This window comes from Bufo bufo, chromosome 4 (genome assembly GCF_905171765.1).
Source record: "Bufo bufo chromosome 4, aBufBuf1.1, whole genome shotgun sequence".
In the NCBI taxonomy this organism is placed as follows: Eukaryota; Metazoa; Chordata; class Amphibia; order Anura; family Bufonidae; genus Bufo; species Bufo bufo.
In genome coordinates this window covers 508,995,448-509,022,257 of record NC_053392.1, presented here as the reverse complement: position 1 = coordinate 509,022,257, position 26,810 = coordinate 508,995,448, and the positions used below count along the sequence as shown (strand labels likewise).

The 26,810-nt window shown below is 45.5% G+C and overlaps 1 protein-coding gene across 1 annotated transcript in view; it reads right to left on the bottom strand.

Annotated features, from left to right (window-relative positions):
• The window catches only part of LOC120998831 (heme-binding protein 2-like), a 37,556-nt gene extending 24,922 nt beyond the window's left edge, over positions 1-12,634 (bottom strand). The window contains exon 1 of the mRNA XM_040429681.1: positions 12,335-12,634. Within this exon, the coding sequence (XP_040285615.1) occupies positions 12,335-12,481 (147 nt within the window). The 5' untranslated portion in view covers positions 12,482-12,634. The remainder of the gene's footprint in view (positions 1-12,334) is intronic.
• Positions 12,635-26,810: the final 14,176 nt, after the last annotated feature.

The following is a 26,810-nucleotide window of genomic DNA, read 5'->3' as shown; positions in this document are numbered from 1 at the left end:
CGATCTGGCGTCACCACGCTGGCGTCCATCCTAGAGGCGACGCAAGATGGTTATATGCTGCGTCATACAGGAAGTGGGAGAGATACATGCGCAGTAAGGAGTAGTGGACGCGGAAGAGTGGCGCGCTCCAAACACAAGTTAAGACGCCTTCTCCTTATGCTCTTTGGTCCACGGTCAGGCAATTGGCAAGGTATAATAGTCTATGCCTTTTTAAATTGCACTTTTTCACTTTATTGTATGCATTTGTATACACTTATGATGATTGAACACTATTAAATGTATCACTGGTATGCTTTGACTTTCGTTGGTGTATATATTAATATGTGGAGTTAATTATATGAATTGTAACACACCCACGAATGGGAGTGCACTAGTACCCTATTGGTTAACAATGTAAAGGGTCATGATGTAGAGATGTATTTATTGTTGCACTATGCACTTTTATATTCACTTGACTTGAGAAAGGCCCTGTGAGAGGACCGAAACGTTGTCTTTGCTGACATGTGTGAATAAACTGCACATTTTTTACTTCAAGGAGTGCCGTGGATTTTCTTCTGGCATTTATCCCGTCCCATATCGAGGGACCACCGCGGGCACCCATACCACTACAGCAGTCGCTGAAGGAGTGCTGCCTGACCCTTTTCTATATATATATATATATATATATATATATATATATATATATATGGCATACAAGGTATAATACTGTAGATGCATTGTTTATAGAAATATGTGGTCAGTTATGCATTATGGTCACTGTGTGTCAGGTACATGAGGTAGTGGTCACTGTACCTGTCTGAAGTATTATACATGAGTGTGCAATCAGTAAAAACAGGGCATGGGGGGGGGGGGGGGGGAAATGACAAGAAGTGGAGGACCTCCTCTTACCACTCCATTCCAGTCTGTAGGGATCAATGCAGAGCTGATTGTGAACTTCTAATACTTACTGTTAAGGGTTGAAGGACCTGTGATGATGTCATCACAGGTCCTGGCAGATGTACCTTTCAAACCTAGGAACTACACCATTTTTGGTGCAGTTCCTTTGCTAGATCCTGCAGGACCTGTGATGCTGAAGATGATGTCACAGGTCCTGGCAGATGTACTGTTCTAACCTGGGAACTACACTTTACAGTTCCCTTATAGGACCTGTGATGACATCATCAAAGGTCCTTTAGCTTTAGAAAGATAGACCGGAGCAATTAGGGGGCGAGCCTCTCCTCCACTGCGGGCCCCATAGCAGCTGCGTGGTCTGCCTATATGGTAGGTACGCCACTGACCTAGTCTCCTTGAACGCCACAGAACTGCTCGTTTGGTCTTTGAATGTCCCATGTTTGGTGCTCTCTTGCAAAGGCGGAAGAAAGTTTTATTCTCCGATGAGAAAAAATGTAACCTTGATGGTCCTGATCGTTTCAAATGTTACTGGCATGACAAGCAGATCCCACCTGAGATGTTTTCTACGCGCCACAGTGGAGGGGTGGGGTGCTTTTTCCTTCAGTGGAACAATGGAGCTTCAGGAAGTGCAGGGGTATCAAATGGCTGCTGGCTATGTCCAGATGTCGCAGAGAGCATTCCTCATGACTGAGGGCCCTCGTCTGTGTGGTAACGACTGGGTTTTTCAACAGGACAAGGCTACAGTACACAATGCCCGCAGGACAAGGGACTTCTTCCAGGAGAACAATATCACTCTTTTGGCCCATCCTGCGTGTTCCCCTGATCTAAATCCAATTGAGAACCTTTGGGGGATGGATGGCAAGGGAAGTTTACAAAAATGGAGAACAGTTCCAGACAGTAGATGGCCTTCGTGCGGCCGTCTTCACCACTTGGAGAAATGTTCCCACTCACCTCATGGAAACGCTTGCATCAAGCATGCCGAAACAAATTTTGGAAGTAAAACAATAACAGCGGAGCTACTCATTACTGAGTTCATGTTTGGAAGTTGATTTCATTTATTTATTTTTTTTGGGGGAGGGGGTTAGTTTTTTTTTTTGGAGGTGTGGTCCTAAACTTTTGATCAGCTGAAAAACAGCCTGTTTCAGTTTCTTTGTTTTCATTAAATTGAATGCTCAAAAAATGTTTTGTCTCACTCCCATCTCTTCTTGCTGCATGTTGAAGCTCTACTTGGAACCTTGTTAAGATCCAATTATAAATATGATTTTTTGCCATTTTTCAAGTGGTCTTAAAGGGTTTCTGTCACCCTGCAAAACTCATTTTTTTTTTTTTGGTATAGTTAGATTGCTCATAGTGCGATATAGCAGAATATAATGCTCTTACTTACTTTCATGCGGCCGATTCTTTATAAAACGAACTTTTATAATATGTTAATGAGGGCTCTACCAGCAAGTAGGGCGTCTACTTGCTGGTAGCTGCTGCAGAAATCCGCCCCCTCGCCGTGTTGATTGACAGGGCCAGCCGTGATCTCCTCCTCCGGCCGGCCCTGTCAGCAATTCAAAAATCGCGCGCCTCGCGTCATTCGGCGCAGGCGCCCTGAGATGAGGAGACTCGTATCCTCAGCACTCCCTCAGTGCGCCTGCGCCGATGACGTCTTCTCTTTCGATGATGTCATCGGCGCAGGCGCACTGAGGGAGTGCTGAGGATACGAGCCTCCTCATCTCAGAGCGCCTGCGCCGAATGACGCGAGGCGCGCGATTTTTGAATTACTGACAGGGCCGGCCGGAGGAGGAGATCACGGCTGGCCCTGTCAATCAACACGGCGAGGGGGCGGATTTCTGCAGCAGCTACCAGCAAGTAGACGCCCTACTTGCTGGTAGAGCCCTCATTAACATATTATAAAAGTTCGTTTTATAAAGAATCGGCCGCATGAAAGTAAGTAAGAGCATTATATTCTGCTATATCGCACTATGAGCAATCTAACTATTCCAAAAAAAAATAATGAGTTTTGCAGGGTGACAGAAACCCTTTAAACTTTTGATCAGGACTAACAAAAAATAAAAAAAATAAACACTATTTCCTCACTTCCCTGGTTCTCTTCTGGCCCTTTGTTTACTTGCAAAAACAACCTCTGCCCCTCCCCCTGCTCTGCTAAGGGAGTGAATACAAGAGCTGCCCTGAGTGACATGTCTGCCTGCTGGGAGACTCCGCAGCATGTTGTGTGTGTAGGACTACAAGTCCCAGCTGTACAACAGCACTCCTAATACACACAGGATTTTGCCCCTACCTGCAATGCTCGGGAGAACCTCTTCAGCTTTTGTGCCCAGAATTTGTCTTCCCACTGCCTGCAGCTACACAGTAAACACTTCAGCCCAGAGTCTGCAGCTGAAGGGGTTAAAGGGAACCTGTCACCTCTCAAAACCATCCCAAGCCACCAGCAGTGTGTTTCTGATGATGCCTTTCTTCCTGAAGGCAGATGCAGCAAAAGTACTCAAAACATTTTATCCCCTGCTCGGCGCGCTTCTCCACACATGCTTGAAGTCAAGGGGGCAGTGGCCTCCTTGCTTCAAGTCATGGTAACCATGCCCCCTTTGCTGTGACTGACAGTGCTTATGCATGAGAGTTCGGCTGCCTTTGCTGAACAGCCGGCTGTCAGTCAGTGAAGGGGGCGTGGTTACCGTGACTTGAAGCAAGGAGGCTGCTGCCCCCTTGACTTCAAGCATGTGTGGAGAAGTGCGCCGAGCAGGGGATAAAACATTTTCAGTACTTTTGCTGCATCTGCCTTCACGAAGAAAGGCATCAGAAACACACTGCTGGCGGCTTGGGATGGTTTTGGTTGGTGACAGGTCCCCTTTAAGAATCCTAGGAGAGAGCAATAAGCAGCAGCCGGCAGTGCAGGGGGGGCGTGACCAGCACAGTGACGCCTCATGTACAGATCTCTTAGGCTTGAGCCTGAACATTATCAGGATGAGAAGCTGACATCACAGGTCATGTGACCCTCAGTGAAATCTGAGAAACCAGCCACTGGAGAGAGTTTATTGGAAAGCTGTTACATTTGTCTAGTTAGAAACATAGAAAGAATAAAAAATAACTCAGACAACCCCTTTAAGTCAGTGTTCAACCCTTTAGATAGGTCTTGAGACATGACTCTGATATTAAATAAGCCAGCAACTCATCTGCAGGCAGCTTATAGTATAGCTGTCCTACATCTGGTGGCATTAGAGGCAGAGCTGGTTAGAGCTCGTTTGCATCCCTTTCTTCAATATTTTATCATGCAGACTATTTTTTACCAAGTACTACAGATGGGCAGGATGGGGACAGAGTGGTGGCATGTGAAGGGCCAGAAGACCAGCAAAGTTTACAACTTTTTCACCTGGAGGCGGGCACACAGACCACCATATGCGCACGTCTTATAGTAAATTAGCCATATACTACAGCAGCAAAAGAGGGGACAACTGAGACCAGTAGACTTATAGCTTCGGACCATAGATACAAAGTAGATTCATTCAAACACTTAGTTATCCTTTAAACTTCGAAATCCAAATAAATAAAAAAAAAAAAAAAACTGTAATTTTTTTAATTTGCCAGTTTATTAGACCTAGGCATGTATACCTGAGTTAGTCTGTCAATGATTCTCAAAAGATCTGTAATTACCTTATAATCGCAGCTTTCATTAATGTCCCCTGTCCCTTTCTACTGCTCCCTTAAAAGACCGTTGCTATGGCTCATCTATCGCCGGCTAGAAAGACAGAGGGGCGGTCCTTCACACGGCATGCCTGCATTAGGCGTGTCTCAGTAATCCAATCTGATTGGCTAGCAGGAAGCTGCTGCCTACAGCAAATTTGTATTGTGACCTAAGGGAAAGCAGTTTTGGCCTCAGAACTGGCAGAGGAGCCATCTTGAGAAGATCCCCATAATGTAGGATTCAAAACAGCCGTAACTAAGGGGAAAACTCAAGGAAAACAGTGGTAAATGAAGACACTAAAGATTGCTTTATGCATAAGGCGAATGCACGCGGCCGTGTTCTGCAGCCGAGAGCGGTCCGTGGTATGCCGGGCTGGTTTCCTGTTCAGAGCAGGAGCGCACGGCGTCATTGGTTGCTATGACGCCGTGCGCTTCATGCTGCTGTACAGTAATACACTCGTATGATCTATACGAGTGTATTACTGTACAGCAGCATGAAGCGCACGGCGTCATAGCAACCAATGACGCCGTGCGCTCCTGCTCTGAACAGGAATCCAGCCCGGAACACGGCCTAATGCTGCTGCAGCAGTAACATATGCTAAAATTAATTTTTTCATGAAAATATATGACAGTTATCCATTAACCAGCTCCCGACCACCTAACGCAGGGATGCGTCCTGCGGGCGGCCGGGTTATTAGTCGTTGGCGCGTCATCTCGCGAGATTTCCTGTGAACGCACGCAGGATCGGGAGGTAAACGAGCTGATCTACAGCCTGCCAGCGGCGATCATTCTTTTTTTAACCCCAGAAAGGTATATCAGATGCCGTTTTGTTAACAGCGTCTGATATACCTGCTACCTGGTCCTCTGGTGGTCCCTTTCACTTGGATCGACCAGAGGACACAGGCCGCTCTGTAAGTAGCACCAAATTACACTACCCCCCCCCCCCCCCGTCACTTATTAACCCCTTATCACCCCCCCTGTAAGGCTCCATTCAGACGTCCGTATGTGTTTTGCGGATCCGCACATTGCCAGAACTACATAGAAAATGCCTTTTCTTGTCCGCAATTGCGGACAAGAATAGGACATGTTCTATATTTTTGCGGAACGGAAGTGCGGACCCGGAAGTGCAGATCCACAATTCCGGATCCGAGCGGGACAAAGTCTGTCCCCATAGAAATGAATGGGTCCGCAATTCCGTTCCGCAAAATGTGGAACAGAATTGCGGATGTGTGAATGGGGCCTAAGGGTCCCTTATCACCGCCAGTTACTTAGCTACTTGTTAGGTAGTTAACGCCCAGCCCACCGCAGTCACTGATTAGCGTCATCGCTGTTGCTAATCAGCACTAGTACTATATAGTATCTGTAAGTGATCAAGACTGATAGCAATCAGATCTATATCAGTACATTAGGGCCACCTTAGGCTCTACAAAAAACGCAGTGTTCGCCCGATCAGGCCTGATCTTGTGCGCACACTTGCGTTCAGTCCGCCCCACCGCAGTGACAAAATTTTATTTTTTCTGATCACTGCAAAAACACCGTAAAATCGCTGCGGCGCTATAACAGCGTCTGATATGGATCTTTATTAGCGATCGCAGATTTTTTGGCAGAGATTTTTTCATCCACATTGATCGATGCGAATGAAGAAATCTGTGCCGTTCATTTTTTCTTTCAGCCCAGAGGCTGAACAGAAAAAAAAAAAAAAAAAAAAAAAAAAAAAAAAATCATTACCCGTATGCTCAATATAACGACCGTGCTGTTTTTTTGCGGTCCGCAAACCGCGGATGTGCAAAAAACGGAAGGCGCCCGTGTTGACTTCCGCAATTTGCGGAACGGGCGCCGGCAATATAAAATGCCTATTCTTGTCCGCAAAGCGCGGACAAGAATAGGACACGTCAATTTTTTTAGCAGGGCCGCGGAACGGAGCCACGGATACGGACAGCACACGGAGTGCTGTCCGCATCTTTTGCGGCCCCATTGAAATTAATGGGTCCGCATCCGAGCCGCCAAAACGGAGGCTCGGATGCGGACCCAAACAACGGTCGTGTGCATGAGGCCTAAGGAGAATAGCAGAAACTCCTAATGCTGGCCATACATGTAATGATTGCGGAGACACTCAAATGCCAAGGCAGTACAAACACCCCACAAATGACCCCATTTTGGAAAGAAGACACCCCAAGGTATTCGCTGAGGGGCATATTGAGTCCATTAAAGATTGAACTTTTTGTCCCAAGTTAGCGGAAAGGGAGACTGGAAAAAAAAAAAAAAAAAAAAAAAAAAAACAACCTTCTATGAACTCGCCATGCCCCTCACAGAATACCTTGGGGTGTCTCCTTTCCAAAATGGGGTCACTTGTGGGGTATTTATACTGCCCTGGCATTTTAGGGGCCCTAAAGCGTGAGAAGTAATTTGGAATCCAAATGCGTAAAAAATGCCCTGTGAAATCTTAAAAATACTCATTGGAATTTGGGCCCCTAGGCCGTACTCAGAAGTAGGGCAATGTATTTTGGGGTGTATTTATATATATATATATATATATATATACACACACACACACACCCATGCTGGGTGAGAGAAATATCTCTGTAAAATGACAACTTTGTATAAAAAAAAAAACGACATTTTCCGCTAACTTGTGACAAAAAATAAAAACTTCCATGAACTCACTATGCCCATCAGCGAATACCTTAGGGCAGTGATGGTGAACCTTTTAGAGACCAAGTGCCCAAACTGCAACCCAAAACCCACTTATTTTTCGCAAAGTGCCAACACAGCAATTTAACCTGAATACTACAGTCCAATATAGTTATATCTTCCATGTACTTTATCATTTAGTTATAATAGCCTGCGTAAATTAAATGCTCCGCCTGTGCTGTTCATAGTGCGCCCTGCGCTGATGAATGGCAGGAAGAGTCTAAGGCATATTGGTACACCATTGACTTTTTCCAGGGTGCGGGCGCCCACAGAGGGCTGATAGTGCCACCTCTGGCACCTGTGCCATAGTTCGCCACCACGGCCTTAGGGTGTCTACTTTCCGAAATGGGGTCATTTGTGGGGTGTTTCTACTGTCTGGGCATTGTAGAATCTCAGGAAACATGACAGGTGCTCAGAAAGTCAAAGTGCGCAAATAAAATTTTTTGCACCATAGTTTGCAAACACTATAACTTTTACCCAAACCAATAAATATACACTTATTGCATTTATTTTTTTTATCAAAGACATGTAGAACAATAAATTTAGAGAAATTTATATAGAAATGTAGTTTTATTTGAAAAATTTTACAACAGAAAGTGAATATTGCAAATATTTTGGTCAATTTTGTAAAAAGTGGTCTGGTCATTAAGGGGGTTTAAAGGGACACTGACAGGCCAAATCAGCATATTTAGAATATATATATATATATATATATATATATATATATCATTACAGGTCTTATGCAGTCTATTAAAAGCATCTAAGTATCCCCCCTGTCCACCTTATAAATACCGAAATATAAAGTTTTATAACTTGCCTGTTTCGTCACCAATCTGCCCAAGGGGCGGCGTTTCATCTCAAAATGCGCCCAGCCAGCCGCTCCCAACTGCCGTTCTGAAGCCCCGCCCAGCTCATCAATATTCACTTCGCTGGGCGGCAGCTACAACTCTCCACAGTCACGATCCTGCGCATGGGCAATTGAATCCTCCTGGCATCGTTCATGTCTAATCTTCTGCGCCCCGCCGTGGTTACATCGCGCCTGCGTACACACCCAGCCTGCGTCTTCGAGGCCGCTGCAGCCTCTGGCGCCAGGCACTATTCAGAGCAGCGCTTCAGAGCGCTGCTCACTCACATCTCAAAAGGGGTTAATGATAGTGCGTCCGACCTCCAAATCTTCACTCCGCCCTCATTGTCTGTGTGTACACAGTGCAGACAAAGAGAGGCGGAGGAAGAGTTTGAGGTTCGAGTACGTCTAGTGTCAATTTCTGGTGGACCAATTTTTAATAATAAAAAAGGTAAATCATGTTCCCCCCCATTAGTTTCTGTTATACATTTATTTCCCTGCAATTGTAAGATTAGACATGAATGATGCCAGGAGGATTCAATTGCCCATGCGCATGATCGTGACTGTGGAGAGTTGTAGCCGCCGCCCAGCGAAGTGAATATTGATGAGCTGGGCGGGGCTTCAGAACAGCAGTTGGAAGCGGCTGGCTGGGTGCATTTTGAGATGAAATGCCGCCCCTTGGGCAGATTGGTGACAAGACAGGCAGGTTATAAACTTTATATTTCGGTATTTATAAGGTGGACAGGGGGGAATACTTAGATGATTTTAACCACCTCCGGACCGCTGTACGCACAGACGCGTCCTGGAGGTGGTTGATTCATTCCGAGTGGACGCGCCGGCGCGTCCTCTCGCGATGGCCGAGATTTCCTGTGAACGCGCGCACACACAGGCACGGAAGGTAAGAAAGTGGATCTCCAGCCTGCCAGCGGCGATCGTTCGCTGGCAGGCTGGAGATGTGATTTTTTAACCCCTAACAGGTATATTTGACGCTGTTATGATAACAGCGTCTAATATACCTGCTACCTGGTCCTCTGGTGGTCCCCTTTGTTTGGATCGACCACCAGAGGACACAGGTAGCTCAGTAATATGTTGCACCAAGCACCACACTACACTACACTACACCCCCCCCCCCGTCACTTATTAACCCCTTATTCACCCTTGATCACCTCTGATCACCCCATATAGACTCCCTGATCACCCCCCTGTCATTGATTACCCCCCTGTCATTGATCACCCCCCTGTAAAGCTCCATTCAGACGTCCGCATGATTTTTACGGATCCACTGATAGATGGATCGGATCCGCAAAACGCACACGGACGTCTGAATGGAGCCTTACAGGGGCGTGATCAATGACTGTGGTGATCACCCCATATAGACTCATTGATCACCCCCCCTGTCATTGATCACCCCCCCTGTCATGCTCCATTCAGACATTATTTTGGCCCAAGTTAGCGGAAATTTTTTTTTTTTTTTCTTACAAAGTCTCATATTCCACTAACTTGTGTCAAAAAATTAAATCTCACATGAACTCACCATACCCCTCACGGAATCCAAATGCGTATAAATTTTTAGACATTTATATTCCAGACTTCTTCTCACGCTTTAGGGCCCCTAGAATGCCAGGGCAGTATAAATACCCCACATGTGACCCCATTTCGGAAAGAAGACACCCCCAGGTATTCCGTGAGGGGCATATTGAGTCCATGAAAGATTGAAAGTTTTGTCCCAAGTTAGCGGAAAGGGAGACTTTGTGAGAAAAAATAAAAAATAAAATCAATTTCCGCTAACTTGTGCCCAAAATTTTTTTTCGATGAACTCGCCATGCCCCTCATTGAATACCTTGGGGTGTCTTCTTTCCAAAATGGGGTCACATGTGGGGTATTTATACTGCCCTGGCATTCTAGGGGCCCTAAAGCGTGAGAAGAAGTCTAGGATCCAAATGTCTAAAAATGCCCTCATAAAAAGGAATGTGGGCCCCTTTGCGCATTTAGGCTGCAAAAAAGTGTCACATCTGGTATCGCCGTACTCAGGAGAAGTTGGGGAATGTGTTTTGGGGTGTCATTTTACATATACCCATGCTGGGTGAGAGAAATATCTTGGCAAAAGACAACTTTTCCCATTTTTTTTATACAAAGTTGGCATTTGACCAAGATATTTATCTCACCCAGCATGGGTATATGTAAAATGACACCCCAAAACACATTCCCCAACTTCTCCCGAGTACGGAGATACCAGATGTGTGACACTTTTTTGCAGCCTAGGTGGGCAAAGGGGCCCACATTCCAAAGAGCACCTTTCGGATTTCACTGGTCATTTTTTACAGAATTTGATTTCAAACTCCTTACCACACATTTGGGCCCCTAGAATGCCAGGGCAGTATAACTACCCCACAAGTGACCCCATTTTGGAAAGAAGAGACCAAGGTATTTCGTGATGGGCATAGTGAGTTCATAGAACTTTTTATTTTTTGTCACAAGTTAGTGGAATATGAGACTTTGTAAGAAAAAAAAAATCATTTTCCGCTAACTTGTGACAAAAAATAAAAAGTTCTATGAACTCACTATGCCCATCAGCGAATACCTTAGGGTGTGTACTTTCCGAAATGGGGTCATTTGTGGGGTGTTTGTACTGTCTGGGCATTGTAGAACCTCAGGAAACATGACAGGTGCTCAGAAAGTCAGAGCTGCTTCAAAAAGCGGAAATTCACATTTTTGTACCATAGTTTGTAAACGCTATAACTTTTACCCAAACCATTTTTTTTTTTACCCAAACATTTTTTTTTTTTATCAAAGACATGTAGAACAATAAATTTAGAGCAAAATTTATATATGGATGTCGTTTTTTTTGCAGAATTTTACAACTGAAAGTGAAAAATGTCATTTTTTTGCAAAAAAAAATCGTTAAATTTCGATTAATAACAAAAAAAGTAAAAATGACAGCAGCAATGAAATACCACCAAATGAAAGCTCTATTAGTGAGAAGAAAAGGAGGTAAAATTCATTTGGGTGGTAAGTTGCATGACCGATTAATAAACGGTGAAAGTAGTGTAGGTCAGAAGTGTAAAAAGTGGCCTGGTCTTTCAGGGTGTTTAAGCACTGGGGGCTGAGGTGGTTAATAGACTGCATAAGACCTGTAATGTCATATATATAACTAAATATGCTGATTTGGCCTGTCAGTGTCCCTTTAAGCTCGGGGGGCTGAGGTAGTTAAAGATGCAGAAATGAATACCGAATTAAATTCACCGAAGTCTTGCGTGAAACAAAATTTGCCATTGTCAGCTGAGCAGCGGCCATCGATTAAGGATAATACACAGAGGGTAAAAACAGACACACAGACCAAATATCGATTTACAGGTGAAGCATGGACAGGCTTTTTTTTTTCACAGATGATTTTTTTTAGTATAAAAAACAAAACAAAAACAAAAAAAACAACACACTATAGTATAGTAAATGTGCTCCATAGACTAGGATGGGACAGCAGTAGTGTTAAGCAAACTGTTTAAGGTCGGCATATCTAAGAATTCCGTTATGGATTCTGCTACCACAGACCAGAACGAATTCTTAGATAACCTGAACCAAAACTTTGTACTCCAAACTTGAAAACAGAAGTTCGCTCATCCCTACACAGCGGCAAAGAGAATTAGTTGTTTTATAACAGGGATGCTCAACCTGCAGTATTATTTGTAGATCCGTTTTTGCAGACTGCAAGATACATACAGTCATATGAATGAGCCCTAAGTGCAAGTGAATTCACAACTATAAGTCATTAAGCCTCATTCACACATCAGTTTTCGTCCCCATTCATAACCTGTGTATTCAGACATCAGTGTTTTAGCAAGGTCCCCGTGGGTCAGTGATTTTAGCACAGATGCATGATCTATTTTGTCTGTGTTCACGGATCCATCACGGTCTATGGGTCCGTGAAAATCACAGATGCCAACAGTGTTGCATCCATATTTCACAGATCATTAAGAAGAGAGGCTTTGAAAAGAAAAAAAATAATTTAGATATAATTTCAGCTGTTCAGTGTCAGTGAAACACGGATGCAACACAGACTGCAAAAAACAGGCACACGGATCACTTTACGGATGAGTCACTGACCACCTTGCTCACGGATTTAAGCACAGACATGTGAATGAGGCTTTACACATGATGGCTGCAGTCGTGAACAAGGAGTAAACCATACAATCTGCTCCACTACACCCACAGCCCCTTCCCCGTACTTACATCATATTGTTTCACCAGCTGGTAATCTGGACAATCAGAACTGCGACAGAATGAAGGCAACTTATTCTGACTGGAGACATCAGACGCCTGCACGGCAATCCCCAGTACAGAGAGCAGCCCCAGCAGAAGTCTTCTCCTCATCTCCATGGCTGGATGTGTCTGTGGAGGAGCTCAGCTGCTGATATAGGAGGTGGATATGGGTGGAGCAGGCTTGTGTAACTTTCCCAATCAGCAAGTTAAAAGTAAGGCCTGGAGTCTTCTCCCACCGCCCTCACGTGGAGACAACACTGAGGATGTGTGCGGGGTTTTATAACTCACTATTCCCCCCATCACGTGAGGTGCCCCTGTGTTATCTAACTGCAATGTTCTGTAGCTATCGCCGATTAACATTGGAAGATAATGAAAAATTAGGTAAAACGAATAGCGTTAAGCAAAGAATCTATCCGATTATCTATTTAGCTTTATTTAGGATTATTTATTTCGTACTAACGTGTTTGGCAGTGCTGTACAGATAATGTGCAGGCAGAACACATACTGAAAAGATGAGGCAATGTTCCCAAAGTCATTTCTTTTATTTTCAAAGCTCATATTAACCCCTGGTTCTCTGTGTACATTCAGCATTTGCACCAAGAAGTGAACTCCATGGGGGGGGGGGGAGATTTATCAAAACTGGTGTAAAGTAGAACTGGCTTAGTTGCCCATAGCAACCAATCAGATTCCACCTTTCATTTTTCAGAACTCGTTTGAAAAATGTAAAGTGGAATCTGGTTGCTATGGGCAACTAAGCCAGTTTTCCTTTAAACCATTTTTGATAAATCTCCCCCCATGTGCCCAACAGATGCCAAAAGACTAGTCTTTTTAGTATCAACCAGGCAGGTAAATGTCTGTATTATTTATTTATTTGCAACCTGCCCTTTTCTATGTAGCTGACCACCTCAAAAAGTGTGCTCTATAGGTGGCATATGTAACTATATTGTAATGCCTGTACTGCAGACTGATACACTGTAGCAAACTGTCAGCACTATTGCTGTACAATTAGCTTGCCTGAAAGCAGGACTAGCTATGTGCAGGTTAACACAAGGGTGCGCCTTGCCTTTCTGCTGCCTGAGGCGAAAACTGAAGCAGCGCCCCATCCCCCCATAACAATGGCAATTTCTTAACCTAGCACCTTCTCTCCAGCCCTACCGTTAAAGATATACTTGGAAAAAACTATATACAGAGCTACAAAACCTACAGGGTAATACAGCACCACATATCTCATGTCCAGTGACGTGTCCTCTGATGTAGATGTTCTCTTTCTTTTTTTCCCAACTTAAAGTTTATTAAGTTTTATGTTTTTTTCTTTCTCAAACAAATCACAGCAAAATAGACAATCCAGGTCGGATAAACCAATACAGACCTCAATTAACAAATCAATAAACAAGGGAAAAAAACAAAAACATCACGTCTATAATGGTAGTAGAGGTAGGCGGCAGGGCCGGCGATAGGGGGGGCAAACTGGGCAATTGCCCAAGGCCCCGATCCTCTAAGAGGCCCCCTGCTTCAGTCCCGGCAATCGTTCAGTCTGGACTCCAGAGTGGGGAATTTCCCAGCTTAGGGCTCTTTCACACCTGCGTTCTTTTCTTCCGGCATAGAGTTCCGTCGTCGGGGCTCTATGCCGGAAGAATCCTGATCAGGATTGTCCCCATGCATTCTGAATGGAGAGAAATCCGTTCAGGATGCATCAGGATGTCTTCAGTTCCGGAACGGAACGTTTTTTGGCCGGAGAAAATACCGCAGCATGCTGCGCTTTTTGCTCCGGCCAAAAATCCGGAACACTTGCCGCAAGGCCGGATCCGGAATTAATGCCCATTGAAAGGCATTGATCCGGATCCGGCCTTAAGCTAAACGTCGTTTCGGCGCATTGCCGGAGCCGACATTTAGCTTTTTCTGAATGGTTACCATGGCTGCCGGGACGCTAAAGTCCTGACAGCCATGGTAAAGTGCAGCGGGGAGCGGGGGAGCAGTATACTTACCGTCCGTGCGGCTCCCCGGGCGCTCCAGAGTGACGTCAGGGCGCCCCAAGCGCATGGATCATGTGATCGCATGGATCATGTGATCGCATGGATCACGTCATCCATGCGCATGGGGCGCTCTGACGTCATTGTGGAGCGCCCCGGGAGCCGCACGGACTGTAAGTATACCGCTCCCCCGTTCCCGCTCCTACTATGGCAACCAGGACTTTAATAGCGTCCTGGGTGCCATAGTAACACTGAAAGCATTTGGAAGACGGTTCCGTCTTCAAATGCTTTCAGTACACTTGCGTTTTTCCGGATCCGGCGGGCACCTCCGGCAACGGAAGTGCATGCCGGATCCTAACAACGCAAGTGTGAAAGAGGCCTTAGGCTACTTTCACACTAGCGTTTTTCTTTTCCTGCATAGAGTTCCGTCACAGGGGCTCTATACCGGAAAAGAACTGATCAGGCATATCCCCATGCATTCTGAATGGAGAGTAATCCGTTCAGGATGTCTTCAGTTCAGTCATTTTGACTGATCAGGCAAAAGATAAAACCGTGAAATTTGAAGAAGACGGAGAACCGCACTCTACTAATTATGTTCTGGTGCCGGTCAAGGGCTGCAACCAGCCAGTATACATGAAGTAAAATTGAGGCACACAATTTTTAGTATTTGCAATTTCAAAAGGGGAATTTATTAGTTCGCATCATGTGGTAGTATCATCCATTTGCCCAATATATTTCATAATATGAACAGTTTTCGTAAACCGGACGTTTCGGTCGCGCAGGACCTTCATCTGCGGTTTTATCTATAACGCAATAATAAACATGAGCTGGATTATAACCACTGCAACAATCAAGCTAGGTACATACAGGGATATATATATATATTTAGGTAAGGCCTCATGCACACGACCGTATTTTTTCACGGTCCGCAAAACTGGGTTCCGTTGGTCCATGATCCGTGACTGTTTTTTCATCCGTGGGTCTTCCTTGATTTTTGGAGGATCCACAGACATGAAAAAAAAAGTCGTTTTAATGTCCGCCTGGCCGTGCGGAGCCAAACGGATCCGTCCTGAATTACAATGCAAGTCAATGGGGACGGATCCGTTTGACGTTGACACAATATGGTGCAATTTCAAATGCCAGTGTGCGGCCCCCCCCCCGCCCCCCCTCTATTGTAATATCATTGGTGGCCAGTGTGCGGCCTCCCCCGCCCCCCCCTCCCTCTATTGTAATATCATTGGTGGCCAGTGTGCGGCCCTCCCCCCCCGCTATTGTAATATCATTGATGGCCAGTGTGCGGCCTCCCCCGCCCCCCCCTCCCTCTATTGTAATATCATTGGTGGCCAGTGTGCGGCCCCCCCCGGCCCCCCCTCTATTGTATTAATATCATTGGTGGCCAGTGTGCGGCCTCTCCCCCCCCCCCCCCCCGATCATTGGTGGCAGCGGAGAGTTCCGATCGGAGTCCCAGTTTAATCGCTCTGGGGCTCCGATCGGTAACCATGGCAACCAGGACGCTACTGCAGGCCTGGTTGCCATGGTTACTTAGCAATATTACAATATTAGAAGCATCATACTTACCTGCTGGCTGCTGCGCTGTCTGTGACCGGCCGGGAGCTCCTCCTACTGGTAAGTGACAGGTCTGTGCGGCGCATTGCTTAATGATCTGTCACTTACCAGTAGGAGGAGCTCCCGGCCGGTCACAGACAGCGCAGCAGCCAGCAGGTAAGTATGATGCTTCTAATATTGTAATATTGCTAAGTAACCATGGCAACCAGGCCTGCAGTAGCGTCCTGGTTGCCATGGTTACCGATCGGAGCCCCAGAGCGATTAAACTGGGACTCCGATCGGAACTCTCCGCTGCCACCAATGATTGGGGGGGGGGGGGGGAGGCCGCACACTGGCCACCAATGATATTAATACAGTAGAGGGGGGCCGGGGGGGCCACACACTGGCCACCAATGATATTACAATAGGGGGGGGCGGGGGAGGCCGCACACTGGCCACCAATGATATTACAATAGAGGGAGGGGGGGCGGGGGAGGCCGCACACTGGCCACCAATGATATTACAATAGATGGGGGGGCGGGGGAGGCCGCACACTGGCCACCAATGATATTACAATGGGGGGGGTTGATATACTAGTGACATATATTGGCCATATAGTACACGTCTATGGAGTAACTGATGCTAGATCAAAGGTAATGCTTTATACATCTGTATAGTGTCCCCCAATTTCATAATAAATGCTGGGGATTGTGTGAGCTGCCACCTGGTAAGTAGTGAACATCTGGACTTGGTTTCAGCCACATCTATGCCCCAGTATACATTCTCAATGCTAGTCACATAAATAAGTTGCAGCAAACAAATGTCATTATAGAGGATGGTAGCATGAAATATACATTGTAATACACATTCTAATATACATAGTGGACCACATTACCGCTATTTAAGAGTGTATGGGGTTGATGGTGGTTCCGGTCACGTGATCGGAAGTCACGTGACGTCTGGGACGAACGTGTGCGTTCCAACAGTTACGTCAAGTGTGCGCTGCGTTCCACTGTGATATACAATAGGCATAGCGCTGGTTCTGGTCTAGGCGGAGGAGGCTAATGTTCATTACGATTTTACATGAGCGCTGCAACTATATTCTATATCTGAGGACCATCTGGAATCTAGTCTAGAGAAAGGGAGGGAAATAGTGGCTGAAATAATGCAGTTTGACCAGATTGTAAATAAATACATAATGGAAATATCTAAATAGAGGTATATGATATATATAATATAATGAAGGTTAGTACTCTATAACAGGTGGGATTAAAGGCAAGTAAATAAATGGAACGGAAGGGAAATTATAACCAGGGACAGGTAGTGGGATAGAGGAGGGGGAGGAAAAAAGGGGGGAGCATTTCACCCACACCCGTTGCAGACAAAAAATTATTCTCAGCGAGTCTGTGGAAGAAAGGAATAATATTTAGATCATCTTCTTAACGTTTATCACAATATAAACAAGTATTAAGCACAATTCAGGTATTAATAAAGAAGTTCAGGCATTAATAAAAAAAATCAAATTCATGGTTCAGACCATTGGGTGAAAGTGTCCCTAATTTATGAATCCAAAAAGCCTCCCTTTGTTTCAGGAGGAGTGTCCGATTACCGCCCCTCCTGGGTCGATCCACTTGTTCCAAAATTTGGAACCGGAGTTGTGAAATTCGGTGTTTACTGTCCGAGAAGTGGTGTGGTATTGGCAAAAAATTATGTCCAAGTCTGATAGTTGATTTATGTTTGCTTATTCTGTCTCGCACATGTTGAATGGTTTCTCCAACATATGCGAGGCCGCACGGGCATTTTATCAAGTACACCACATAACTCGACTCACAGGTAAAAAATCCTTTGATTGCAAAGGCCTGTCCGGTACGTGGATGCGTTACGTACTCTCCTTTTATTACACTTGAGCACTGTGCGCAGTGTAAGCAGGGGTATGTGCCGTGTCATTTGCTCCGTAAATGGGTCTGTACTAATGGTTTAGTGAGACTCCCTATGTCCGCCTTGACCAATTTGTCCCTGATGTTGGGGGGTCTCTTATAGCAGGTTAATAGGGGTTGTTTGAATTCTTCTATCTCAGGATAGGCTTTAGCTAGTAAGGGCCAATGTTGTTTAAAGGCCTGTTGTATCTTTGGCATTAGGGGGTGATATGTAGTTATGCACGCTACCCTCTTTTGGTTAGTGGGACGTGGCCTACGAGTCTCATTGAGACTATTCAAGGCCCTTTTTAGAGTAGTCTCGGGATAGCCCCTATTAGAGAATTTTTGGGTCATCATGTCAAGGCGCTTGATTTTGATTGTGTCGTCAGTGACGATCCGATCAACTCTTGTGTATTGAGAACGTGGTAAGGAGTCCTTCGTTGCTCGTGGATGGCAACTCTCATAATGCAAAAGGCTGTTGCGGTCAGTGGGTTTACTGTAGAGGTCTATTGTTAGTGCTCCTGTTTGGTCAATCTTTACAAGTGTGTCCAGAAAACTGATCTCATCTTTGCCGGTGTGTGAGGTGAAGCCTAGCTCGCTGTATACCTGATTGAGGTTCTCTACAAATTTGTGTATAGTGGATGTAGGTCCTCTCCAGATACAAAAGATGTCATCTATAAAATGGTACCATACATCCGCATATTGGCAAAAAAAAGGATTTGTGTAGACAAAGTCCTCCTCAAATGCTATCATGAAGCTATTAGCATAAGGCGGGGCCACATTGGACCCCATAGCGGTGCCCCTTCTCTGGCCATAATAGGTGTCACCGAAAAGAAAGAAGTTTTTCTTGAGTATTATCTCAAGTAGCGTGAGGCAAAATTCCTGCTGTATGGCCATTAAACTGGAGTTGTTTTGTAGAAGTCTTGCTGTTGCTTCTATGCCCTTGTCATGTGCTATAGATGTACAGTACAGACCAAAAGTTTGGACACACCTTCTCATTCAAAGAGTTTTCTTTATTTTCATGACTATGAAAATTGTAGATTCACACTGAAGGCATCAAAACTATTAGATGTAAATAGATGTACAGACCAAAAGTTTGGACACACCTTCTCATTCAAAGAGTTTTCCTTATTTTCATGACTATGAAGGCATCAAAACTATGAATTAACACATGTGGAATTATATACATAACAAACAAGTGTGAAACAACTGAAAATATGTCATATTCTAGGTCCTTCAAAGTAGCCACCTTTTGCTTTGATTACTGCTTTGCACACTCTTGGAATTCTCTTGATGAGCTTCAAGAGGTAGTCCCCTGAAATGGTTTTCACTTCACAGGTGTGCCCTGTCAGGTTTAATAAGTGGGATTTCTTGCCTTATAAATGGGGTTGGGACCATCAGTTGCGTTGAGGAGAAGTCAGGTGGATACACAGCTGATAGTCCTACTGAATAGACTGTTAGAATTTGTATTATAGCAAGAAAAAAGCAGCTAAGTAAAGAAAAACGAGTGGCCATCATTACTTTAAGAAATGAAGGTCAGTCAGTCAGCCGAAATATTGGGAAAACTTTGAAAGTAAGGGCTATTTGACCATGAAGGAGAGTGATGGGGTGCTGCGCCAGATGACCTGGCCTCCACAGTCACCGGACCTGAACCCAATCGAGATGGTTTGGGGTGAGCTGGACCGCAGAGTGAAGGCAAAAGGGCCAGCAAGTGCTAAGCATCTCTGGGAACTCCTTCAAGACTGTTGGAAGACCATTTCAGGGGACTACCTCTTGAAGCTCATCAAGAGAATGCCAAGAGTGTGCAGCAGTAATCAAAGCAAAAGGTGGCTACTTTGAAGAACCTATAATATGACATTTTCACTTGTTTCACACTTGTTTGTTATGTATATAATTCCACATGTGTTAATTCATAGTTTTGATGCCTTCATAGTCATGAAAATAAGGAAAACTCTTTGAATGAGAAGGTGTGTCCAAACTTTTGGTCTGTACATCTATTTACATCTAAAGTGAGTAGGGTACTGTCTGGAGTAAGTGTTATTTCTTTCAATTTCTTAATGAAGTCAGATGTGTCCAGTATAAAGGATCTAGATGTTTTGATTAGTGGTGTGAGGATTTTTTCCATGTAAATGGCTAGAGGGGAGAGTATAGAGTCGATTGATGCAACGATTGGGCGTCCTGGAGGATTAATGAGGCTTTTGTGGATCTTTGGTAACGTATAGAATACTGGAGTGATGGGATTATGTTTAACCAGAAAACTGGCCGTTTTGCCATCTATAGTCCCTGACTTAGAGTATGAATCTATCGTGTTAGCGATCAATACCTGTATCTGCATGGTGGGATCTCTCGGCAGAATTTCATATGTGTCGGTATCTGAAAGTTGTCTCATGATTTCTGTCATGTAGTCTCCCTTATCCATGACGACCAGGGCTCCCCCTTTGTCTGCGGGTTTTATAATTATATTTTTGTTGCGTTGTAGTGCTTCAACTGCTGACCTCTCACTGGGGGACATGTTGTTTGTATGTTTGAACTGGCCCTGCATATTCTCCATTAATATTTTCTGTACTGATTTTTGAGATAAAGAGATGTATGTCTCCACTGGATGTTTATTTTTAGGTGGCATGTAGGAACTCTTGTTCCTCAGACCCAGGTTATGAACAGATAGGGGTCCCGGTGGGATAATAATGTCAGGTTGTGGCAATGGGGTTTCCTCAAAGTGAGTTTTGAGTCTTAATGTTCGATAAAACCTCTGCAATTCCTGCTTCAATGTAAAGGTGTTTAGTTTTGGTGTGGGGTAAAATGACAGTCGCTTTTGTAAGACCGAAATCTGTTCAGGTAATAGGGTAGTGGATGAAATGTTTATAACTAAATTGTCCTCCTTACCTGGGAGCGTGTCTATATTCGTTCGTCTAGATCTCCTGCCACCCCTCCTGGTCTTCCGCTTCTTGATCTGCCTCGTCGATTGCCTAAAAAATGGGACGGATATCTTTGGTTGCCGGATCTGTCACTGTCGGAATTTGATGAGCCGGAATAGTGCGGATTTCGATAGCCCCTGAAGCCTTGACTTTGTTGGTTTCCTTTCCACCAGTACACCGTGTCTAACCTGTAATCTTCCGCATCACGTATAAACTTATGCCGTTTATTCTGTTCTGTATTTTTCTTGAATTCTTGTAATTGTTTTTCGATTCTTTCTTTTGCTTTTGTCAGGTCCTCCTCAGGGGTAGTGGAGGTTAGTTGCGTCTCAGTGCTCTCAATCTTTTTGGTTAACTCTCCGATTGAGGTCTGCAGTTCTTCTATCGTTAAGAGCAGGCATCCTCAAACTGCGGCCCTCCAGCTGTTGCAAAACTACAACTCCCAGCATGCCCGAACAGCCTACAGGTATCAGCCTACAGCAGGGCATTGTGGGAGTTGTAGTTTTACAACAGCTGGAGGGCCGCAGTTTGAGGATGCCTGGTTAAGAGGATGAGGTCAAAAGAGCACTTGTTCAATATATTTTCAAAGCGCTCGCAGAATTCTTTCTTCTCAGCAAAGAGTGTGGGTCTCAGGCGTGATCTCAGGCCTCTTGGAATACGGTTATTTTTGTAGTATTCAGTTGACATACTACAATGTAACTCCCATCCAATGAGACGTTTACGGTCACGTTCGTATTCACGGATTTTCATCTCATGGTTTGGTATGTGTAGAAATTCGTTGGGTGAGTGGACCCCGGATACAATGCTTTCAGCTGTTTTTGTATCATATGAAAATACATTTGTCATACTTGGACGTAGGTGCAGGTTTCTCGCAGTAGCCGTGAAATTTGAAGATGATGGAGAACCGCACTCTACTAATTATGTTCTGGTGCCGGTCAAGGGCTGCAAGCAGCCAGTATACATGAAGTAAAATTGAGGCACACAATTTTTAGTATTTGCAATTTCAAAAGGGGAATTTATTCGTTCGCATCATGTGGTAGAATCATCCATTTGCCCAATATATTTCATAATATGAACAGTTTCAGTCGCGCTGGATTATAACCACTGCAACAATCAAGATAGGTACATACAGGGATATATATATATATATTTAGGTAAGTCCTAAGGGATAGGTGCTATATAACAAAACAGGACGAATATACATTGAATTTAGGGTGGGACTACTTGATATACTAGTGACATACATTCTAATATACATAGTGGTTTTCACCCCTAGCCGCCTGCTTTGTGGACTTCCGATCACGTGACCGGAACCACCATCAACCCCATACACTCTTAAATAGCGCCAATGTAGTCCAGACGCCACGCATCCAGCGCCCCACAAGCCCACACACCTGTCTGAACAGGTATCGCTCATAACTTACTGGCTTTAATGAGACTTTTTCCTTACAGGTCTTTGATATTGTACACTGGACCACCTTATAAGACCACAAAGCGGGCGGCTAGGGGTGAAAACCACTATGTATATTAGAATGTGTATTACAATGTATATTTCATGCTACCATCCTCTATAATGACATTTGTTTGCTGCAACTTATTTATGTGACTAGCATTGAGAATGTATACTGGGGCATAGATGTGGCTGAAACCAAGTCCAGATGTTCACTACTTACCAGGTGGCAGCTCACACAATCCCCAGCATTTATTATAAAATTGGGGGACACTATACATATGTATAAAGCATTACCTTTGATCTAGCATCAGTTACTCCATAGACGTGTACTATATGGCCAATATATGTCACTAGTATATCAAGTAGTCCCACCCATGGACTCTGTGTACCCTAAATTCAATGTATATTCATCCTGTTTTGTTATATGGCACCTATCCCTTAGGACTTACCTAAATATATATATATATATCCCTGTATGTACCTATCTTGATTATTGCAGTGGTTATAATCCAGCTCATGTTGATTATTGCGTTATAGATAAAACCGCAGATGAAGGTCCTGCGCGACCGAAACGTCCGGTTTACGAAAACTGTTCATATTATGAAATATATTGGGCAAATGGATGATACTACCACATGATGCGAACGAATAAATTCCCCTTTTGAAATTGCAAATACTAAAAATTGTGTGCCTCAATTTTACTACAAAGATAAAACCGTAGCATGATACGGTTTTATCTCCGGCGAAAAAAACTGAAGACTTGCCAGAATGCGGGATCCGGCATTTTTCCCCATAGGAATGTATTAGTGCATGACAAGAGGAGAGACGGATCCGTTCTTGCAATGCATTTGTGAGACGGATCCGCATCCGGATGCGTCTCACAAATGCTTTCAGTCACATGCAGATCGGCGGATCCGGCGGGCAGTTCCGACGACAGAACTGCCTGCCGGATCACACTGCCGCAAGTGTGAAAGTAGCCTTTGGAGTGCGTGCTCTGACTCCATATATGGATGTGTCCATATATAGAGTCAGTGTTATGAACTTGAAAGGGGTATTCCCAAGCATGATCACTATGCTTGGGGACACCCTGTGTATACAAATCTAATTTAGACTATTTTTTAAATGTTTCTGTGGGGATTTGAACTCACAACCATCTACATTAAAGGCAAAAACCTTAAAGGGGTTGTCAGAGTTATTTTTTTTTTAATTCTTTCTATGTTTCTAACTAGGCAAATGTAACAGCTTTCCAATTAACTCCCTTTATCTCCAGTGGCTGGTTTCTCAGATTTCACTGAGGGTCACATGACCTGTGATGTCAACTTCTCTACCTGCTCTGATAATGTTCGTGCACAAGCCTAAGAGATCTATACACTAGACGTCACTGTGCTAGCCACGCCCCCCTGCACTGCCAGCTGCTGCTTATTGCTCTCCCCCAGTATTCTCAACACCTTCAGCTGCACAGACTCAGAGCTGAAGTGTTTTCTGTGTAGCTGCAAGCAGTGAGGAGACAAATGCTGGGCACAGGAGCTGAAAGAAGTTTTGAAGAGCATTGTGTGTATCAGCAGTGTCATTATACAGCTAGAACTTGTAGTTCCCTTACGTCCTCAACAGCAGCACAGATGGGGTTAACTGCCCCTGTGGACTGGTAGGACCGGCGGAATTTTAATGAGCCCAAGAACCAATAAACGATCTTCAGCTCCCTGAAAGGGAGGAGATCAACCCCCAGCCCACCGTGTTTTTTTCTGTCCTCTGGACAGGTGGACTGGCTTGTCGCTCCCTCTCTGGGAGCTGAAGATTGCTTAGGGGTTCTTTTTCCCTCCTTAAGCTTAGCTCGCTTTCTATGGATCTCAGTGCCTTTATTTTAGGCCTGATCATGGCGATTTCGGTCTGGGGTACCGTCGGGGAGGGGGGCGTCCCCTCCCCTCTTCTCTCATCATCTGTAGACGGTGCTCCGTCCCTCCGTTACCGCATGTGTGCGGCGCTATGGGCGCCGCCATTTTCCGGAAGTGACGCGCCCTAGGTGCGCTACGTCACTTCCGGTTTTCCGAAGCGTTGCGGTGATGTATAAAACTCACCTTTCTTTTAAACTGGCTCCCTAGAAGGAAATCCTGGACTTAGGATTAGTCTGGGGAGACAATTTTCGTATAGGTAGAGCCAGTATAGGCTCTGATTTTTCTACAAGAGAAAAAAAAAAAAAAAAAAAGGGAGTGGTGCTGATCTCGTTTCAGGAACCCGCCCATTGGGCGGGGCTTCCTCCTTTTAAGCGCCCAGGGCCCATCAGTCAGTGCTCTGGTTGCGTTGCTTTCACAAGTTAGCTCCAGAGCTCTCCTGTGCTTTGTGATATTCCTGCAGTATTGCTTTGCTTGGGTTTTGTACTTCCTCTTCTTTCAGCTCTATTTCTTCTAGTGCTGGTGGGCCCCCTTAAGGTCTGGTTTTCTCCACCTCCTGATATTGTAGGTGTTATGACCTGTTTTGTTTCTTCCATTACAGACTATGGCTTCCCCTAAGGAGCAGGATCAGCGGAAGGCTGGGGCCAAGAGGAAGCATTTGGCATGTTACGAATGTAACACACCCCTAGATGACAGCTGTCCTTACTCCAGATGTGAGAGTTGTCGCACGGCATCCACGGAACCCACGATGCAGGAGATGTTCCAATGGACCAAGACATACGTGGATGATTCCATCAAGGGAGTAGTTCAGCTGCTTAATGAGAGGCTACCAGGTCCCTCTCAGACTCCCATGGAGGTGGTCGCACCGGTCGAAAGACCTACCCCCTGTTCAGTGGGGTCTTCTTCTTCTGAGGAAGAAGAATCTACTTCTTGCTTTTTCCCTCCAGAAAAGACGCAGAAGTTACTCAAGTCCATCAGGTCGGGGGACCAGGATGTTGACATGGGGGAGTCCTCCGATCCCGCCGGTCGGACACAGCGTGTCTTTAGAGCGGATGAGACCCTCCTCTCTGTGATGCGCACAGAGTGGAAAAAGCCTGAGAAGGGTCCAGTTCTTACCAGAAAATTCTGACTCATGTACCCGATGGCCAAACCCTTGGTGGAATCGTGGGGTTCCGTTCCCAAGGTGGACATGGCTATAGCCAAGTTGTCCCGGCGCACTCTAGTCCCTGCAGACGATGGGTCTAGCCTGAAGGACCCTCTAGACCGGAGGGCAGAGTGCACCCGTAGGAGGGGTTACGCGGCGGCCGCTGCCTCCGCATCTACTTCCATTGCGGCCACTGAGGTAGCCACCTATCTACGCTCTAGGCTTAATCAAATCCAGACGGATGTGGACCAGAGCGTATCAAGAGACGACATCCTGGCAGCCTTCAAGTCAGCCAACCTGGCTATGGACTTTTTAGTTGATTCCTCCCAGATGCAGCTGAAGCTGGCCGCCAAAACTATGGCCCTAGTTTCAGCTGCCCGCAGACCACTCTGGCTGAAACCGTGGATCGCGGATAACGCATCCAAGTTTAACCTTTGTGGGCTCCCCTTCGAACCAGATAGGTTATTCGGGTCCAAATTGGACAAAATAATGGAGGGGCTCTCCGATAAAAAAGGGAAGAGCCTCCCCCAGCAGCCCTTTCGGGGACGCCCCAGACAGGGAAAGAAGGGCGGAGGTCGTCCTGGGCAGCAGTCTAGGCGCAGAGATTGGGGGGGGCCGTCTCGTAAATATCCGAGACGCCCCCGCAAACCCACCAGGGAGGCAAAACCCTCCTGACTATGGGCCTCCTCGAGGCTCTTGGATAAGCCCTGCTGCCCCTGCAGTGTCTCCTCTAGATTTTCCCGTACCCCTCCCCCAGATTCCCGTGGGGGGCCGTCTTACCCATTTCAAAGACTCTTGGAGCCGGTTGATTGCAGACCCCTGTGTCCAGGACATAGTTTCCGCCGGGTACCGGGTAGATCTTATCTCTCTCCCCCCAGAGAGATTCATCGCCACACGAAACTTCGGGTCTGCCAAACAGGTGGTCCTAGAATCTTACATTCAGGACTATATTTCCAAGGGAGCCCTAGAGGAGGTACCGGCAGGGGAGAGGGGCCTAGGGATTTATTCACCAGTGTTCCTGGTTCCCAAGAAGACAGGAGATCTCCGGATGATCATCGATTTGAGATTCCTCAATCGATTTATAAGGAAAACAAGGTTTCGCATGGAAACCATAAGGTCAGTCAGCCATATCCTCAATCCTGGGGACGTCATGGCTACTCTGGACCTCAAGGATGCGTACCTTCACATTCCGATCCATTCCGCTTCCCGGAAACTCCTCAGGATCGCGGTCCAGATTTCAGGGGTTTGCAGGCACTTTCAGTTCGCCGTGCTTCCCTTCGGAATCTCTTCTGCCCCCCTTATCTTCACCAAGGTGGTGGTTTCGGTGGTGGCAGCTTTGAGACTCCAAGGACTGACTATTATTCCTTATCTGGACGATTGGCTTTTCATAGCCTCTTCAGTTCCGATCCTTACCCACCATCTTCAGGTCGCAATCTCTTTTCTCTTCCGCCTAGGCTGGATTATCAACTGGCAGAAGTCGAATGTGAGCCCATCGACTTTAATCCATTACTTAGGATTCGTGGTCGACTCTGTGGAGATGTCCCTCCGGTTGACTCCAGAAAGGAGAGCACGGATTCAGGACCTGGCAAAGGTCCTTTATGTCCCTCGTCGAGTCTC